The 20,121-nt window shown below is 42.8% G+C and overlaps 1 protein-coding gene across 14 annotated transcripts; it reads left to right on the top strand.

Annotated features, from left to right (window-relative positions):
- The first annotated feature begins 410 nt into the window (after positions 1-410).
- LOC124641216 (regulating synaptic membrane exocytosis protein 2-like) lies at positions 411-19,941 on the top strand. 14 transcript variants are annotated; one of them, XM_047179331.1, is made up of 22 exons: positions 411-432; positions 2,551-2,755; positions 2,909-3,389; positions 4,040-4,125; positions 6,105-6,321; positions 6,568-6,732; positions 8,197-8,330; positions 9,540-9,785; positions 9,861-9,998; positions 10,420-10,578; positions 10,981-11,067; positions 11,641-11,767; positions 12,414-12,547; positions 12,788-12,896; positions 13,375-13,579; positions 15,436-15,575; positions 15,654-15,800; positions 15,930-16,077; positions 18,291-18,450; positions 19,114-19,311; positions 19,423-19,557; positions 19,643-19,941. In XM_047179331.1, exons 2-22 carry the CDS (start codon positions 2,606-2,608, stop codon positions 19,643-19,645), a joined length of 3,369 nt encoding a protein of 1,122 aa, XP_047035287.1. In that variant the 5' UTR covers positions 411-432; positions 2,551-2,605; the 3' UTR covers positions 19,646-19,941. The 14 variants fall into 14 exon arrangements, 13 of the variants coding, with proteins under 13 accessions (XP_047035287.1, XP_047035212.1, XP_047035204.1 ...); XM_047179256.1 differs by lacking the exons at positions 411-432; positions 4,040-4,125; positions 15,930-16,077 and adding exons at positions 905-1,124; positions 4,978-5,516; positions 16,843-16,975 and having other exon boundaries at positions 8,194-8,330; positions 15,636-15,800; XM_047179248.1 differs by lacking the exons at positions 411-432; positions 4,040-4,125 and adding exons at positions 906-1,124; positions 4,978-5,516 and having other exon boundaries at positions 15,636-15,800.
- The last annotated feature ends 180 nt before the right edge of the window (positions 19,942-20,121 follow it).

The raw sequence follows: 20,121 nt of genomic DNA, 5'->3' as shown, positions 1-20,121 counted from the left end.
ACTTTAGGATCTTGTTAATGTAATATATGTGTAATAGTCTTATCGGAATATTCAAGGATTTACATATTTTGTACGCGCCCTACATAATTTCGCGATACAAATCCCAACTACGCTGCTTCGTGTGGCCTACGACGTAGCTATCATCAGCTACAGCGCTACAGTTACGATCTACGCGTTGGCTACAATGTAGCTTGTAGCTTCTGACTTGGGCTACAGTCAGCTACGGTGTGGCCAACGATGAGGCCGACTACGACGTAGGTCCTCCGCTTTTAACCAGCTACGCTGTAGCATAATATTTTGTGATTAGAATGGTACCCAGTTTTGGGACTGTGTGCGGTTGAGAACACTATTCTTTTGAGTTAATTACTACACAATAAGCAAAAACTAAATTCATCGCAGGTTATACCTGAGCGTGGTAGTGCCATCTGTGAGGTGGGTCATAAACTAAAAGGGTAGCATTATATTTATATATTTTGAGGAACTCTCGTTTACTAGCTTTCTTTGGAGGAAGCTGCTGCAAAACGAAATCATTTTATTATATGCGTTATAAATCTTACTGTATAAACGTGTAGGTAATGTAGTGAGTTACTCGCCAATACTTCGAATTACCTCACATTAATCAGCAAATAAGTATGGTATTTTTAAGGCTTTTTTTGTCTGCTGCATGAATTAGAAACCTGGCACAATAACATGATAGAGGTATAGGACATAGGAATGTTGGTTAAATAATTAGATGTGAGCAGCTGGTGAGCAGAGATGTGTACACGTAGATCGTTGCATAGTTGATATGCGCACGCATATACGTGGTTCGGGGCGGCGGCGGGAGCGGTGCGGCGTCGCGCCCTGCCGCCGCGATCAATACCGCGCTGACGTCAGAGCACGGCGGCGCGCCATTGGCCCGCCCGGCATTATTAAATAAACCTCCGAGTGGAGTGGCGCGCCGAGCGTCGCGCCGCGGGCACAGCACCGCAGCACGCGGCGGGCCCGCGCACCGCTCGCGGCTCGCCGCCCGCCATGGCCGACATGCCGGACCTCTCGCACCTCACGCCCGAGGAGCGCGCCATCATCGAAGGCGTCATGATGCGACAGCGCCAGGAGGAGCAGCGCGAGCACGAGATCATGAGGTGTGCCCACGTACCCCGCGCCCCGCGCCCCTCCCGTGTCGCCATCTACACATTCGACGTACTGCACCACTGTTATTTGTGAAAGTGCTGTGATCCTATCCTTAACTGTACCATTCGGATGCTATTTTTGATAGCCATTGCACATTGTTCGCTGCAAAGTTTAACCCGCTATTGTGTTGTCAGATCCCATTCAGTACTACGTATAGCTATATACCAGTATCTACCTCGAGCGAGGGCGAGTACATAAGTACGGTTCAGTATTGACGTAGATAAACAGCTACACTAAGTGCTTAACTTTCTTTATATGCAAATTTTTCTTACACTTTTTGCCTATACCAGAAATTTTCTTGGTACTCCCAAGGAACTAAAGGCAAAAACGGGTTATAATAGCCAGTGTAGTGTCGCATAAAATTATATTCTGATTTTAATGACGCACCCCTATAAATTATAATACAATAATTAAATTACAACCGTTTTCTTCACGGTAGGTAATATGTTTTCCTACAGTGAGACTTTTCATTCCGGATTAAAATTAATCAATATCGAGTGTGGCATTATATTGCACAATGGGGCACCTATTTTATTGAGTTAGTGTTTCAAACATGTGTGCAAATTGAATTGCTCATAGTCGATTTCCGAGTCGAGCTTAGCACAGGGAGCATATTATTGCGATTTATTTATCTGACCTACTTTTTGACCTACATTAGAGGTGGCTTTAATTTTGGATAAGATACTTCAGTCACACAATAGAATCGCGAGGAATAGGAGAATCGAATTGATATTGGAGTTCGATTAAATGGATAGCTACGGTTAGTTTCGGGGAGATTTCGAATAATGTCGATACTATTTACGAAGTAACAATTTTAAAGCTTTATTGGTTTTGGAATAAGTAGAGAATCCCAAGTAGCTACGCCAAAAATAACTGTAACTTGTTCGTTTCTGAAGACTCGCTTTGTAAGTAATCCATTCTTATTGTGCACTAATACTACCCGGCTAAAATGTCTTATTTTCCTACAAATCAGTTAATTCGTCAAAGTGGGCAGTTCCCGTTTACATACGAAGTCTCAGGAGATAGTTGTAGTTGCATTCGAATTTGCACAATGAAACTACACTCAACTAGCCAATCTTTAGATTGGCTTACGTGGAAGTTTCAATGGTTAGTGCAATGACTTTGATATCTTAAAGACTGTTGACATACAAGCGATGTGCTTAAAATTTATACATCTGATATTGGGGCTTACTGTGATTACGGTACCTAACATTCAAAAGTGCGTCTCTATAGTATATACCAACTGAATGTTACCCTATGTTATACCATAGTGAAATCTAAAGATAAAGGGAGAGGGATATCTCTAGAGATGTAATTATTAAAGAAGTTAATTCGCACAAGTGAAGCATGTATAATAACGGGCTCGTATTGGCGCAGACGTAAGCAAGATGAAGTCACAGTGCTGGAGCAGACGATCCGGACTCGCAATGAGATGCACCGCGCCGCCGGCGTAGAGCTCGCAGCCACCTGCCACATCTGCCTCAAGACTAAGTTCGCGGACGGCGTCGGCCACTCGTGCCATTACTGCCGAGTGAGGTGCTGCGCTCGGTGCGGGGGCAAAGTTACTCTCCGTTCTAACAAGGTTAATAATATTTTTTTAAGAACCAAGTGCTGTCATGCTATTGTGCATTTAGACCCTTTGTTTTGCACTCAAAGATTACAAGAAATTACTTATAATACTAAAATAAATCCGCGATCACATAAAGCATATCTATAGCAACTGTCGTTGTTGCAGGTTATTTGGGTATGTATACTGTGCCGTAAGAAACAAGAGTTATTATCAAAAACTGGACAATGGATCCACAAAAGTGCTGGCCAGGACTCAATGTTATGGCGTATGGAAAATGATCTAAGAGGTCTGCCACCACAGCCAGACGGATCATTTGATAAAAGACCAAAACTAGAACGGGCACACAGCGCCGCAGAGAAAGAAAATCTGCCACTTCAGAGATCTGGCAGCGCTCTCCGTCGCCAGTACAGTCAACAAGAGCAAAGGTGTTACGGTGAACTTGAAGGATTGGCTAGAACTCATCCGCATCTAGTACACCCGAGACAAAAGGCTGCATACGGGGTGGTCGAGACGGGGGTAACTCCCTCCACCCAGTTGTTGCCGCTCACGCCAGCGTCACACCCCCTCCTCCCGCCTCGGTCTTCCTCTTCGGATGACGAAGTTCCCGAGTGTGTTTCCGACGAAAACGACGAGTATCGTGATCGCGGTAAGTATGCACGCTGACCCAACATCCATCACCCAATCCTGTCACTTGTAACACTACAAGATCCTTTCCATCCAAGCTAATTTTGTTTATCAACCCTACACACAACACAACACCACAAACACATTAAGTAGGTATACTTTAGCCGTATACATAACGTTTTTCATGTTCATCTCTGGCATTACGCAATGATAAAGTTAAGGTGTTCCGTGCGAGGTGTTCATTAATTTAAGTAGCCTCAGGTAATTGTGATTGTTAGTTATCTAAGTATTATTATATTTCACTGAAACTGATAGTGTTGAGCACCTAAACTTATCTGTATCCATAGATGTAATCCATCACGTTAATTCATGTAGTCAATTATATTCGTGTTCCATTGTAACATTTTAGAGCCCGAATATTATTACAAATCAAAACATAAACACTTTATTTGCTCAATCAGTCTTATTTTCAGAGATCTTCAAGTCAAAGGTTTCAAACCTGGCACACAGGAGAACAGTGTGGTGCTGGGTTTGGAGCTGTCTTGTAATGTAATCGTTTGCCGCCACGTACGTTTTGCTTGTTAACCATGCCCATGTGCGCGCCCGGTAGCCTCGCGAGACATACGGCGCTCTGGCGACGCGTGCCCTCACCACGCCATCCCCTGTTCGCAGGTACAAATAATGATAAGAGCAGTTCCGAGAGTTCCAGAAGCCAGCGTCAGACGATGTTAAACGAGAAAATGAATAAATTCTTATCGGTGAGAGGGCGAGTTTTGTCGGGATCTTATCTACTTATGCGTTGTAATTATATTGCTGAAGTTTAGATGTGATGATCAGTATTACTGTTACGTAAAACACTTCTTTCTCTGGTGGACAAATTGTGATGACTGTTGATAACGTCCTATCTCTTCGAAGACACCCGTCTTCATAACTATCTAAAGAAGAGCATTCACTCATTTATCAGGTTTAAGTCACAATAAAAAGAGAAATATAGAACTTATTGCTGCATTGTTTGGAATTCTTAAACTAAAATTGGTGAATGTACTTCTCTTTTAAGTTTTCTGTTGTTTGAACCAAAAATGTCGTTTCATTACTAAATCTTATTACTTATTTTAATAATTCCACGGTACCTTTCAATTCTACTAGGCTTTCGCACAATATTTATGGTTCAAACAAACGCATGCTTGGGCGAAAAGAAGTGTACTTGTTCATATTTTTATTATAAATCCGTTAGAATTGTTTGTGGTCGTGTACTTTATTTTATTGTTGCTGTTTTACTGTCTTACTCGAATAAGTTTGACACATTCTTTCCGCTTGTGCGTGATGATCACCGCTTTCAATTAATTTATTTTAACTGAAATTAAAAACACGCCGTCTTAGCTTATTAATTTAAATTAAATTCGTTAAAATTAAGTTATTACCCATGCCGTGAGGAATAAACAAATGGGCAGTAATTTTTTTTCGACATGTAGAAATTTTCACAAAATAGGAGTATCAAAACTTAGGTACCGGGCGCGTACATGCGCGTGGGTCCATAACAAGAACGGACGCGGGCGATGTCAACATGCCTTTATAGGTAAACGTTGTTACTCATTCGATATCATTCTTAGGACAACTAGAGGCATGTGCTCCAGTTCGGCACCCGCATCTGCGTAGCGCCAACGTGGCCGCCAACAATTATTACAATTTGATTAATCATTCGCCGGCCGATTACGAGGCAGAGGCGCGCGGTCCATTCGACGTGGCCAGGACCGGACCGTCAGGTGGACGCAGTTTCGATTCTGTGACCGACTGCCGGTGGCGGGCCCGCGACGATGGCGAAGGTGCGTATCTACGCCCGTACGCACCAGAAGAGGGCCCGCGCCCAGATCGAGCTGTGTATAAGAGTGCCTATTTGTGGGAGGACTCCTCAGACAATAGACGGTTCACTGAGAGGAGAAAAAAGACCGTTCGCTTTGACGGGCACGAAGGCGCCGCGACGTTCCCGCGCGGCGGCCGCGACGCGTCTGGCGCGCCACACGACTGGGCCGCGCTACGCTGGGAGCCCGAACGCCAGACCAGCCAGGACTCCGCCACCAAAGACTCGGGCATCGATACCTCTAGCACCTTCACCTCCAGTGAAGATTCGAACAGAGGCGATTGCCCTAAGGTACAGACCGTTTCACATTGTGTCGGTTAGTTGCTTCAAATTAGTTCTAATTTACCTATTATATAGTTCAGTTTGCGGTTTGATTATGCATATCTTTTATAACATATAGGAAATATTTACAGACTATAGACTTTTTGTAACTGAATGAAATATTTTATTTGAAAACAGATGTTGATTGCGTTAGGCTTGATTAAAGATTAAATTGTAATTAGTCCACGTTCCTTTAAGTCTAGTTGAAACTCAAGTTAGGTCTAAACTTTGTACATACAAGACACAAAAGTTAATAAATAGAAAACTGTATAGTTCACTTTAACAGTTAATTATTTAGTAGGATAGTAAAGCGCGTGTAGACAGTATTAATTTTGAAGGATATTATTGGCTGTAGCATGATTGCATTGGCGAGCATGCATTACATCCTCTCTATGTTGAGTGTGCACTTTCTTGTAAATTACACGGTGTTAAAGCTTCGTGGAGTAGCTGTTACTGTGCTGTTATGTACCGTTTAACATGTTTAAACAGTATTAATTGATTTATGCTCTTAGTGTAGTCAGCGAGACTGATGATTGAATTGGCTGGTATTGTGTACAGTTCCCGCTGAGCTGGCAGGTGTCCGCGGACGGCACTCGCATGATCGGTCACATGGTGCTCCGGAAGAGCGTCGTGGAAGGGAGCTCACACTCTTCAGCGGCTATCCTCGGTCTGAAGGTGGTGGGAGGGAAACTGCTCCCGGACGGCACGAGGGTCGCGGTGGTGGAAAAGGTCAAAAAAGGTTCCATTGCTGACTTAGAAGGACAGCTTAGAATAGGTGAGTGTGCCTATGGTTTATATTGATTGTAATGCCCTCCTAGCCGATTTTCGGCTACGGCGGCTGATCTCATGTCTAGAGCTTAACCAACTGCGCAGGACATATTATAGTGCACAAGCATTTGCGCAGGCACAAGTGCACTCACTATTCCTTCATTCTCATAGCCCGATGGTAATCCGACACGACCGGAGAGAGATCAGGCGTAGGTATGTATTTATGTAATGACAATACCGAGTTTGCACACAGGTGACGAGGTCCTGCAATGGAACGGGGTGCCTCTCCAAGGGCGGAGCGCGGACGAGGTGGCGGCGGTTGTAGCTGACAGTAAGCACGACTTGCACGTGGAGTTAGTGGTATCCCGGCCGCTGACTGCCACGCGCACACCCGCTGTGCCGTGGAGAACACACAAAGGTGAATTGAAATAACTATCGATCCGTCATTATATTAGCTTTCAGTCTTACCTGATGTAGCTGTCTAGTGTCTGCTTATTTGACCTTTACAACCAAGATACCTACATAAATACTTATGTATATCTATTACTAGCTTTCCGCCCGCGGCTTCGCCCGCGTGGAATTCGGTTCACCCCTCCCGCTGTGGGTTAGCAGCGGTGAGGGAGTGTCAGACTCTTACTGACTAAAATCGTCGTGTTCCGTCCTAGGCCTTTTATATACCAGGGCCGCGGTACCTCTTTCGAACAACCCGCAGCCGCGGCTGGCCCTGGCGCTACTGGGCCCCACTGATTTCAAAACAGACTAATTCGCGGCGAACCTTAACACCACGATACAGAAAAGCACAACGCCATCTATCGAGCTATCGGGAAGCTCGCGATTGAACAATGAGCTACAGGTTAAAGCGCGAGATATCATTGCACTTCTTACGTATCTTAAAAAAAACAACGTCACCACGTTTTAAAAAGCTATCATTCCACTTCTTATGTATTTTAAAAACACATCGTTACCACGTTTTAAAAACACCCAGCGCCATCTATCGCATACCTCAAGAACGAAATAACTTAACTAATACTTATACCAATTAGTAATTCGTTGAATTATAGTTAATTCAGGATAAGTAGATGTAAAAAAAACAGTTAAGACGATAAAACAAATCGTACGTCATCCCTCGGGAATTCCTCATTTTCGAGGATTCATTATCGTATCATTTAGCTTCTAAATTTATATGTTCATATTCGTTTGCAATATATAAGTAGATGTAAAAAAAACAGTTTAGACGATTAAACAAATTGTACATCATCCCTCGGGAATTCCTCATTTTCGGGGATTCATTATCGTATCATTTAGCTTCTAAATTTACATGTTTATATTCGTTTGCAATATATTACCTTGTTTTAAACGACACACAGCGCCATCTACAATCCATCCATCAAGCAAACAATATTTTTGTTTTCCCTCGGGAATATCTATTTTTTTCGGGATAAAAAGTACCCTATTATTTAATCCGGACTTCTAACTTTACGTCTGCAAAATTTCAAAGCAATCGGTTCAGTAGTTACGGCGTGAAAGCGGAACAAACAAACAAACAAACAAACAAACTCACTTTCCGATTTATAATATTAGTAAGGATTTTCGCAAATGCAGTCCCTTTTAAAGGTGAATATTTCTAAACGAGTTTTAATGGTTCTTTTACACCTAAAAACAAAATGAATGAATGCCGTCCAGGCATATAAAGCGAAAGCATTTTTGCAGCCACACTACACAGGTGCTACTTCTTCACTCTCATTGATCGATGGGAAAGTAAACAGACTCGATCGGAGACAGATCATCGGGTTCATTTAAATGATAAACGGGTATATCAACCAATTTTAGTAGCCATAAACATTTCCTTTTAAGAGTTAAGTTTGTTCTATGTTCGCAGAAGTATACACGGAAGTGATGGGGGGTTGCGAGAAGCCCAGCGTCCTGGTGACGTCACCGGGCTCCCCTGACGTGCACTCGCGGCGCCGACCCGCTAGATACAACCACCATAACGCTAATGTTGCTGGACGCATTCAGGTTAGTGAATTCTGCTAACTTACCGCAACTTTATAAATTTCGATGTTTGCATTAGACTGTCTGACAATACAGGACTTATTCAGTTTAATATAGTTCAAAGTATACTTAAATCTAAAGTAACATGATAAAGATATTTCTTTTTTGTGTGTACCAACCCTTAAAGCTCATAGCCACTGTACCGATTTGACAAGATATTTCACTGTGTGGAAGCTTCACTATCTCCGAAGAACATAGGCTATATTTATCGGAATACGAGAAGAGGTTCCTTATGGACCTGGGTGAAACGTGAGATAGGTAGTTTAAAATATTTTGTTTTTTTTTCTTATATTCTAATAACCGTAATATACATATATACCGCTAATGATATGTGAGAAATAAACTATTATGTGCACCCCTTGCCACTAACGCAGCAAAGTTGGAAATGTAGGTCTGTACTAAAAGAGCACGCCGGAACCACTAATATTCGGGCGTAGTTCCAGGGCCAAACCTATGTTATTAATCTGGCGCAATTCCAATCCGAGCTTACTCAGTTTTATTGAGAATTTTGTAACAAAAACTTAACTAGGTCAACTCGCCCATCCACAGTGAACCGCAGTAGTTGAAGATATATAATGTCGGGACTGACACCTTTTCACACACGGTCGGTTAGCCCCATGGTAAGTTATTAATTAACTTGTGTTATGGGTGCTAACACAACTGATAAACTACATATAGCTACATATATACATATTTATAAATACATATTGTAACACCCAGACCACGGCCAACAAGCATGCTCATCACACAAATGTCGACCGAACCAGGAATCGAACCCGGGACCTCAGGTCCGGCAGTCCGGCATGGTGACCATTGCGCCATCGAGGTCGTCATGCTATACTCATTGAGACGGGACTGTTTCAAACCGACCCTCTTATACTAAGTACATTGCGTTTCATAAGCTTTACCTAATGTGTATCGGTTGTCCCTAAGTGAGCATTTCAAGTGGTATTGAAACGTGTGCAGTCTCTACGGAAATGAAAATCATTATTACCATTACTGTGGCCTTATCTCATACTGGCTGCTTTTAGCAGTTTCACCCGGATTCCGGAATTCCGGAGGAACTTTACACATACCCGTAAATATAGCCTATGTCACCCAGGGATAGAAAGTTTAATTACTTTGTATTTGTATAAATCTTGTGATTTTGACATTTCTTTTCTATTTAAACAGCTGAAAATATACTTCGACGTGACCGCAACGCAGCTGTGTGTCACCGTAGTATCAGCGAGCGGACTCACACCTCGGCCCGACGGTTCCCCTAGATGCCCTTATGCTAAAATATTCCTACTGCCCGATAAAAGCGAGAAGAGCAAGCGAAGAACGAAAACCTTAGCCAACACATTAGAACCGCGATGGAATCAAAACTTTATTTATTGCGGCATTCGAATTACCGACATAAAGAGAAGAACTTTGGAGGTAAATATTGCAGTTTAAGAAGTCGCTTGGGCAAGTAAAATTATTTCTATTCAAAATGACTCGTATTATTTCTAGGTTACCGTGTGGGATTTAAATCGTTACGGCCCAAACGATTTTCTCGGCGAAGTCCTTCTGGATTTAGACACCATTGTAATGAACCATGAACCTACATGGTATACGTTGAAACCACACGAGGAGATGGGAAGCTTTAGCGTGAGTTGTTTTTAACTTAGGAAAATAAGTGCGTTTACATTTTTAACGAAGCCAGTTTCATTGGAATCCTTTTCAGCTTTTGGGAAAAGCAATGCAATCTTGGTTATGAAAAAATCATGAAGCTGCAAACAATTTTTTACAATAACACTATCAAAGACATAATTTTGATAAATTCCTGAAAATTCAATTCAAATGAGAAATCGTCGCAGCCTTTTTATTGTCCCACTGCAGGGCACAGGCCTCCTCTCACATGGAGAAGTATTGAGCGTTAATCACCACGCTTGCTCAATGCGGGTTGGTGATTTCAGACTTTATAGTCCAGGTTTCCTCAAGATGTTTTCCTTCACTTTTTTATCAGCCGTTGGTGATAAATCAATGAGAAAAGCGTCAAAGAAGTTAAAAAAATAACGTTTCCTACCAGAGATACCGCGAAGACGAGGCAGACGGCGAGCACCTGTCCCCGCCGTCGACGTCGACGTCACGGCTGTCGGACTCCGACACGCCGAGCGAGTGCGACCTGCGGCGCCACCACTCGCTGTCCAGCCTCGCGTCCAGCTCCAGTCCGCCGCCGCCGCATGATGTAAGCAGTTTCATTAAACTTTATACTTTACTAAGGCTGCGCAGTGAATGTGGCTTCAGACATGTTTAATTCTATAAAGCCTTAGTACATTTATAACAATTATAAATAAATAAATATACTATTTGAACATGAATGTGGATATAATGGAAGGGTCTTCCCTTCCCTTTCTTCCCAAAAATCTATGGATGGATTATGTGAAAGTTGATATGGCTAGAACGTTACTTGTGAGATAACGGTATATAGAAGAGTATGGAAGAAGAAAAAATGCTACGTCCCAGTTAAATTGGGATACGGGCAGGATGATAGTAAAAAAAGCTTCCACGTTCCTTTCATCATCCTCCTCCGATAATAAAACGAAGGATGATCCTTCCGTATCCAAAGAAATACGAATGTTTGTTTCAGCGCATGGACATGGAGGGAGCGAGATCCAACCGACGCGACATGTCGCCGGCGGGCCGGGTTCGCGCTGCCGGGATGAACAGAGAACGCGTGAGTCATAACGAACACCTACGCATACCTATTACGTTGAACTTAATTGTACTCGTCTGCATGATAAGGTGTACCACGCCCAACACCGATACATATATAAATACTAGCAGTTGTAGACACTAAGGGTTCGAATCCCGCAAAGACATGAATATTGTACCAACTTGTTTGCATGACTTCCAGATACGATTTTCCTGGGGACTTTTTCTCAGTATTCCTTACAAGATGCACAAATAAATTGTGTTATATCCAAGTCACTGGCGAATGCATGTACCTACATTACCTAATTTAACATATTAGGACATCCGACGCACGTAAGTATAAACCTACCAACAAGTTTTAGCTTCCATCGACACGATGCCATGGTCAAATGCAGGTATGACGTAACGTCTATCTCATCATGTCCACATAATGTAGTAGACAGTAGTAGTAGCTTTACTAACTGAAATTTTTTTGCGTAGCACAGTCGCCTTCCTTCTAAATCTTAATGCATACCAGCGAAATGTTTTAGCAAAGCTGTAATGATGATGTGTTAATATATGTGTGAGTGTTATTGACTTGCTGGTGTTTGCGTAGAGCGGCGGGTACAGCGTGGCGCGCTCGCAGTCGGCGGCGGGCGTGGCGCGGCCGGCGCGGGCTCGCAGCAAGTCGCCGCGCCGCTCGCTGTCGCCGCCCGCCGACCGCGACGGCTGGCGCTACACAGGTGCCGCATCGGCGCCCGCAGACTCTACCCACCAATCACGACCACGGACGCCGACACGCGACCCCGTCGGCGTTCCTAACTGTTTTCCGATTGGTCCGTGGACGTCGCAATGACAGCGGGCCTCGACCCCGCACGGAACACTGTCGTCGAGACACGCACGTTCTTTCGCCGCGTCCGCTCATCACCACTTTACTGCCACTTACTATCTCACCTCCTAGCTCTGTTCCACTTTGGTTTTGTTTCATGCATCTTCCGCTGACCTCGTCCTTATCTACCTGATATGAGCACGCTATCCATTATGGGTGTTTGTTATGCGCTGTATTCAGATTCTTTGTTGGTCTATATAATTGAAAAATATTAAGGATTTTAAGAATTCTATGAATGCAGCGCTTTTATTAATAACAATGTGAATGTAAACCATTTCATGTTTGATACTTGCATGTCATTCTCAATCTAATAACCTAATTTATCTTTTAAAGGCAATCTTCGTAAGTTTGTTGTACATTTGTTTTGTATCTTTCTATTAACATCTTGTTTGTTATAAATGTATAATATGAATAAAAATCAAAGTTTTAATGGTTTGTAGGTCTTTAAAAAATTTTAGGACAATATGACAATGAGAAAGCAATATAATATGGTTTTGCAGTGAACGAGGACCGGGGAGACGGGTCGCGGTTACCGACGCACGCGTACGCGCCGCGCTTCCAGTCGCGCTCAGCCACGGCCACGCCCACCACCAGTCCCAAGAAACGTCAACTACCACAAATACCTCATCACCAGGTAGCGCATTGTAAACACGCATCAACAGCTCAGACTACTTCTTAAATGACCTTTAATTGTACCAGAAAACAATATACATTGATAGTGTCTACGCCCAGTTGTATCCATTTACGACTGGATGCCGAACCCAATCCCAAACCCAAACCCATATAGCTTATCTGCCTGACAAACCATTAAAAAGAGGATTTTTTTTTGCTTTTATACCAAGACTTGTACCAAAGCTTACGGAATATTCGGCAGGGTGGGCAGAGAGCAGTACGCGCGCAAGTGTCGGCCGACCTGGAGGAACGTAAGTGGATCGCCCCGCATCACATTGGCGCCACACTCACCTACCGCAGCACGCCACAAGGTCAATACACGCTGCCCTGTCCCAATAACCTGTCACCTTATACGTGCCCTATCGGTATTCCTGACGGTTTCAACTCCTAACTATATGTATAATGCCTAATAAGTTCTGTGATGCCAGCACTTATAACCACTTATGACAAACGGTCAGGAATATCCTTCGCGTGTATGGTCAGCTTTACTTACACTCTACACTTGCCAACCTGAATTAGTACCTGTCTATGTCCATTTCTATGTCTATGTCAAATTCGTGTTCAGAAAGGATGTACGAACGTCGAAAGAAGTTCACGAAATTAAGTACACTACCCCTATTAAGTGGAATAGAGTCCCTTTTTCTTAAAATCCTGCATTTTTTTATAAAGACAGTCATAATGTTATAATAATATTGTGATAAATTGAACATCATAAACTACAAAAGATGATGTGCATTGTTACTAACGTGTCTTTAAACTTGTATATCAGTGAGTACAATTATAATGTAGGGTGGGAAAGACATTACGCAGGACTGTCGGACTCCGAGCTGGCAGCGCGGAGCGGCGGAGGTGCGGGCGCAGGCGGCTGGGCCCCGCGGCGGCGCCTGTCGCCCGACAACGCCGCGCAGGACTCCGACCTCGAGTCCGTCGCGTCCGTCACCTCCAGCGCCTTCAGCACGCAGTCCGAACGACCTCGCCCTACCAGAATGCTCAGGTATATCGAGACATCTGTCTACGACCAATATAACATTATTATAGGTACTGCTAACAATTTTAAATAATCTAGATCTACACACGATGCAATCAGCTGAATATCAAGAAAGTCGAAGTAAAAAGGCTATTATTAATATAACTTTACAGCCGGAAGCGAATACTCCCTCCTCATAGTACATCTTCCTCTTGCGATAGTGCTACCCCCGCCCCTCAGGCTCGATTCCGCCGTACTGATCGTACCTGTCACCGGCTACTGCCGTTCATTTGTATCCCGGCGGGTGCGGAGCGCGCGGTGCGGCGCCGCCTGCGCGCGCGTGACACGCACCCCGCGCCGGCAGTGAGCCACCGCGCTCGCCCCACCCGCCGCCTGCGCCGCATACTCGCTCGCAGCCGCTCTGTCGGCTCCTGCACTCGAGATTGCTCCCACCGGCACGCTTACGAACGAAGTCACAGTTGTCCCGAATATCCTGTTTACACGAATACATATAAAATTACTGAAAATCAAAAAGATTACATTTTTCACATGGAACTATCGCGAGCACCAAAACCCGCGCTCGTTACCACCATTTCTATAAATAGAGAACAAAGGGCTCTTCCCACGAATGTATATTACGGCCCACTGCCAACACAAGTACATCATAATGTTCATCCCTGTAGGAACAAAATACAAATACAGACCGAATCTATCAATTGTTACTCGGAAATGGCTCCTACCGTCGCCCCAGATAATCCAAACAAGGGCATTAGACGAAGGAGACTTCCTAATATAGCAAGTTTACCTAATCCGCGCATTAGGTCACTTCCTGATATTCCTATCGTTAATAAAGATAAAACACCTAGTCAGAACTTTGCATTAAGAAGTAGTACCATAGACGTTGTCCAAAAAGGACCAATGCTTTACAACTATCACGATCATGAGAGCAACGGCAATGAAAGTGAAACAAAAATCCATGTGAACAGCGAAACATTAATAGCTGATCCAGAAAACCAGGGACTCGAAACACTGGAGCTAGACGCACTTCAATCGTTAAACCTAACAGACCACAATCCTATTATAACCCAAATTAGTCGAAAAAAGTTTCTTTCGCTCGATTTAAAAACCAATTATGTTCAGAAGAGTCCCAGCGAATCTAATTTGCTAGATATAGATAACATTCAAGAAATAGTCAGCAATCATAATGATGACCTCCCAACTAAATTAGATAAAAAAGATAAACCGAAAATAGACCGCAGACGAAATTCCGATTCACTGGTGACATTAAAAAGTTCACCCCAAGAGCTATCAACGCCTGATCAAATTAAAAACATGTTTAAGAGAGTCAGCATAACTTCAAAAAATAATTTGCTAGACGCGCCTGCTGAATCTGAAGTTGAAGATAAGAGTTCAAAAAAATTCTGCAATAGTGTAAGCATAAACGAAGTTCCCACTTTCCAAGAATATCGCTCGCCCAACTCCCTTTCCCCCCAATCCAGTATCGATTTCTCGTTCAAAAAACCTTTGCCATCCATTATTAAGAAAGCTCGCACCCGGTCGTATTCTATAGCTGCGACATATCATCTAGATCGAGAATTTAGTATTATGGCTAATTCTATGTCTGTTGCTCTTTCTCCCCCGAACCTCGGCTCGCCCCGTCGTGCGCTCACTCCCGTCGCCTCACACCTGCCACTTGATGACACTCATCAAAACATTCATGATGCGGCGATGGCACCCACCACCTTGGACGAACCTGGCGACGCAACGTCTCAACCAACACGTTCAACGTCCGAAACGAGTAATCACCGACGTGATATTTCCCTTTATAAAAAACAATCGAAAAAACATGAAAAACCTCCGCATCGACGAAATTCAAAACGCAGTAATGACTATGGTGGACGGGAGAACGGACGCGGCAATGGTAGCAATCAACAGCAACAACCCCTAGAAAGACGAGAATCACGTCGGGGTCAATTTACTCGGAGTCTGAGTAACGCAGATGTACCACCGGATGAAAAAGCGGGTAAGTCGGAATATACTATACGAATGATTAGATTCCCAATACTAGCATTTTTAAAATAAGGTGTAACTTTTAACAAAGATGGCAGCCTCAGCGATACTGCTCTCGGCGGGGCGGGTGAATTGGAACCTGCTAGTGACGACGTATTACTGAAAGCGGAACCTCGCGACTACTTCGGCCCTGGTATGGGCAAGAAAAGCAATTCCACTTCGCAACTATCAGCGACAGGTAAATCAACAGACTTCATGACAAAAATTTTGATCAAATAACTATATTTTGGACCTTGGCTGCACACAATGATTATACAAATATACCATATAAGTAACTATTATGTAAGTGTTCATCCAATAATCACAGGACGAAAACGGAGGTTAGGTTTTGGTAAACGTGGGAAAAATTCGTTTACGGTGCAACGGAGCGAGGAAGTGGTCCCTGGCGAAATGCGCGGAGGCATGGGTGGTGTATCGCGGGCCTCCTCAGCCTCCAGCGAGAACGACGAAGACAGGTTCGCAGTGCTCGGCACCGACGACATTGACACAATAGTGTGGCACCACGACCAGGGCGGTAGCTCACCCGCGTACCACTATCCCATTATACAAAGGTCACGAAGAAACGACAGAGAGGCCATCTGCATTAAATGGATTACACAGCATGTTACAAAAAACCATAAGACAAAACATAAATGTGCAATATCGCTTATGTAAAGTCAGCAAATGTAGAGCTTTTACTGGTAAATGTTTCTAACGTGTATTAAATATCGGAGCTGCATAGTCACAGTTATCAAATGCACCTTGTTATTAGACATGCTCAAATCCCCATACGAAACTCGGGAACTAATTGTAAATGATTGGACAAGATTAAAATATAGCCCTTTCATAACGTGTCATTTAACAGTTGTTTGTTCGTATGAGCAAGTGGTTGTTCGCACAAACGCCTATGCGTTTACATTTTCCACAACGCTTAATCATGGTTTCAAGTAATTAATTACTTGATATGCTACAATGATACTGGGTTAACGGTGAATCAAAATTGATATTCTTAGTATCCACCAACCACTTACATCATTACAAAACACAGCAGCTACGTAAATGTACTTATGTGAAATAATCTGTATACATACGCAAATAATGATAGTAAACTAACAAATCATGTATCTGAAATATGTACGTAGTTCAATCTCAGACGACCAGAAAGGCGATTTTTTCGCTAAGGTATGTGCTTTTCGACCGGTAATAAATGTATGTTGCGCCGGTGCTCGTGTCGGCGACAGCGCGCGTGTCTCGTGTAGAGGGCGGCAGCGGCGCGCGGCGCAAGCGCTCCAGCACCGCCACCACCGCCTTCAAACGCTCGCACGAGGTGTGCGCTACCAGCCTCGTCTCCATATCTAGCTCGGAGGGATCCTCGTAAGTCGCCCGCTCGACCGCTCCGTTTTAAGCCGCAGTTTGCAAGCTGCCTGCAGATATCCATTTTTGTATGTGCGCCTCGATGTTTCTCGCGTCTTCTACATACTTTGCCCCTCTCTATGTGCCTTTCGTCTTGTCAAAGCATGATTCCAGTTATATCAATTGGTGTGTTTCACTCATAATTTTCTGTTCAGCACGCACGAGTCTTCTCTTGCATAGGCATAGCACCTTCTCGTTAATTACCATGAGATAGCTCCATTTATCTCGTGTCTACACGACCAGTGTCCGACGTTTGTAATCATTTTCAGTCACATCTATAAGGGGAGGTGTAAATGTCGTCAGTCGAAAACAAAGCGTTCCTGCATTCATGATGCACGATTGTGATTTGATGATAAATGTTGCCTGAAAGCCTACGGTGTATGCACTTATTTTATGGCTCGTTACACATTTTTTCCATCTTTGTCTGTTCGATGTACACACATTCCTACATCATAAATCATGCATGTGTCACCGGCATATCACTTGTCATTTCCATACTACGTTAAGGTGAACATCATTATTGCCTGCGGAACCTCGTTGTAGGGAACAGTTTAAATTAGTGTACAAAGATACTTGAACGAGAACAGGTTGGTGTGGTGTTGGTTATGAGTAAATAGAAGCATAGAACAACACATGTTACAAGTAAATAATAATTGTAGATAGATTAATACAAAGATAGAATAGAATTTGATTGTGTATAAAATTCATTATTGTTACTATATTTTTTGAACATTACCTTCATAGATATTATTCTATTTAACCCACTATAAAATCTACTACCTACCTATAGATGCAGACCATTCTCTAGCGTTTCTTGCACCTTTACACAGTTACATCTACTTTTTAGATGACTTGATATTTTTAACATAGTACCTAGTACCTGGAATCCACGTTCTTTGCCTTAACTTTACCGATCGATGCATCCGAACGACTACCGCCCTCTTCTTCACTATTGTATCAATGTTGTAAATGTTGTTTTTATAACTATTCTTTTGGTAGTGGCTAATAAAATTCTAGTCAATATTTTTACTATACATACCTCTTATACTTTTTTTCACTTTTGTCTATTCCATGATCATATTTTTTTATTTTGTAAATTGATAATTTCCTATTTATAAAATTTAAATCACAATTAATACCCTTTTCTAAATATGTATCCTACAACAAAAGGAGAGGTCTGAATCCAGTGGTGGATTATAAAGAATTGTTTCAACATTATTATACCTACTTTATGTTTAAGTTGCTTTAATAGGGTAATAAGTTCACCTGTTTTTAGATGGTCTCCTGGTATGAGAGGCTCTGGTTCGGACGGAGGCGGCTTGTCAGACTTTATCGACGGCTTAGGCCCAGGACAACTGGTCGGCAGACAGTTACTCGGCGCGCCGACGCAGGGTGACGTGCAACTGTCTATGTGTTACCAGAAAGGATTTCTCGAGGTTATTTCTGCTTGATTCTGTAACATATAGGTTTATATTACCGAATACACTATGATATTTGTTCGGAATTCAGGTTAAGTAAATAAAAAAATAAATGATTTACCGTGATAATATTGCTGCCATTGACTGCCTCGGTGGTCTAGTTGTCGCAAGCGCGGCTGTGCTCGAGGTCTCGGGTTCGATTCCTGGGTCGGGCCGAAATCGCTTTGTGGGTTTTCTTAAACTTTCACAAAGCAGCCCGTAGTCTAGAAGTTGGTGATTGATTCACCCGTGCATCGGAGAGCACGTAAATGTCGGTCCTGCGCCTGATCTCTCTCCGGTCGTGTCGGGTTGCCGTCCCATCGGGTTATGAGAGTGAAGGAATAGTGAGTGCACCTGTGTCTGCGCAAATGCTCGTGCACTATAATATGTCCTGAGCAGCTGGCTGATCTCCTTAAATGAGAACTGCCGCCGGGGCCGAAATCGGCCGTGGACGCCATTATTATTATTGCTGCCTAACCTAACCTGTCTCCAATCTCGTGCCCATTTCCATAATTATTATGTATTCAAAAGCAGCAGTACGGATGGTCCATGAAATGTTCAGTAGTCTTTAACAACCATATTCAACCTTTGCGTACCATTCATCCGCATTGCTGGTACTACACCGATTTAACTATTTTTTAGGTGGAGGTAATCCGTGCTCGTGGTCTGGTATCTCAGCCGGGCAGACGGGCCCTACCTGCGCCGTACATTAAAGTGTACCTAGTGAGCGGTAAGCGCTGCATCGCCAAGGCAAAGACGAGCACGGCGCGCCGCACACTCGACCCACTTTATCAACAAACGCTAACCTTTAGAGAAAACTTTAAAGGTTGCGTATTACAGGTGAGCTATCTTATTTTTTTTTCTTTAGTGAGACGTAAAATACGTGCGTTAATACTTTTTAAACTGGCTACCCTTTAAAAGAAGGTTCTATAAATATTTTTGTACGCGCAGGTGACCGTGTGGGGCGACTATGGACGCATAGAGGGTAAAAAGGTGTTTATGGGCGTGGCTCAAATCATGCTCGATGACCTTAACCTCTCTAACATCGTCATAGGATGGTACAAACTCTTCGGAACTACTTCATTGGTAATTATTTACTACTTCATAGCTTTCAAATTGTTTTCTAAGACCTGTATGACAATTTACTAACAAAAAATATTTTGTTTTTCAGTAACCAAGGTTCTACACTACCTTCAAGGGTTAGGCGAACCTATATCACAATAAAAAAATTATAACTTGTCCAAATAATAAATTTAGTGATACTGCTTTAATATCATGATAAAACGCAAAATATCTTGAATATAGGAAATTTTCTATAAAACGAAAGGTATAAAATAATAATAATAATTTGTATTTTTATTTTCTTTTGGAATGCCTACCGGAGTTTTGAATAGATAGCATTTTATAGCAATGAAACAAATGTATAGTGTACTCAATAATATGTAATTAAGTATTAAAAGCCAAATGCAATTTATGTATATTTTTTATCCTTATCAGCCAATTTCACTACTCTGGCTTTTATTAAACAAGTGCTATATAGGTATTGGGGTTTAATCTGAAATATTTATAAATTTAAACGAACTTGTGGTGAAATTGGCTGAAAATCCTACTTTATCGTTTTCATATATTTTATCTTTTAGGCATAAATAA

Source organism: Helicoverpa zea, chromosome 2 (genome assembly GCF_022581195.2).
Source record: "Helicoverpa zea isolate HzStark_Cry1AcR chromosome 2, ilHelZeax1.1, whole genome shotgun sequence".
NCBI classification, from domain to species: Eukaryota; Metazoa; Arthropoda; class Insecta; order Lepidoptera; family Noctuidae; genus Helicoverpa; species Helicoverpa zea.
Note: the sequence above shows the minus strand (reverse complement) of the source record. Positions and strands in the feature narration are given on the sequence as shown.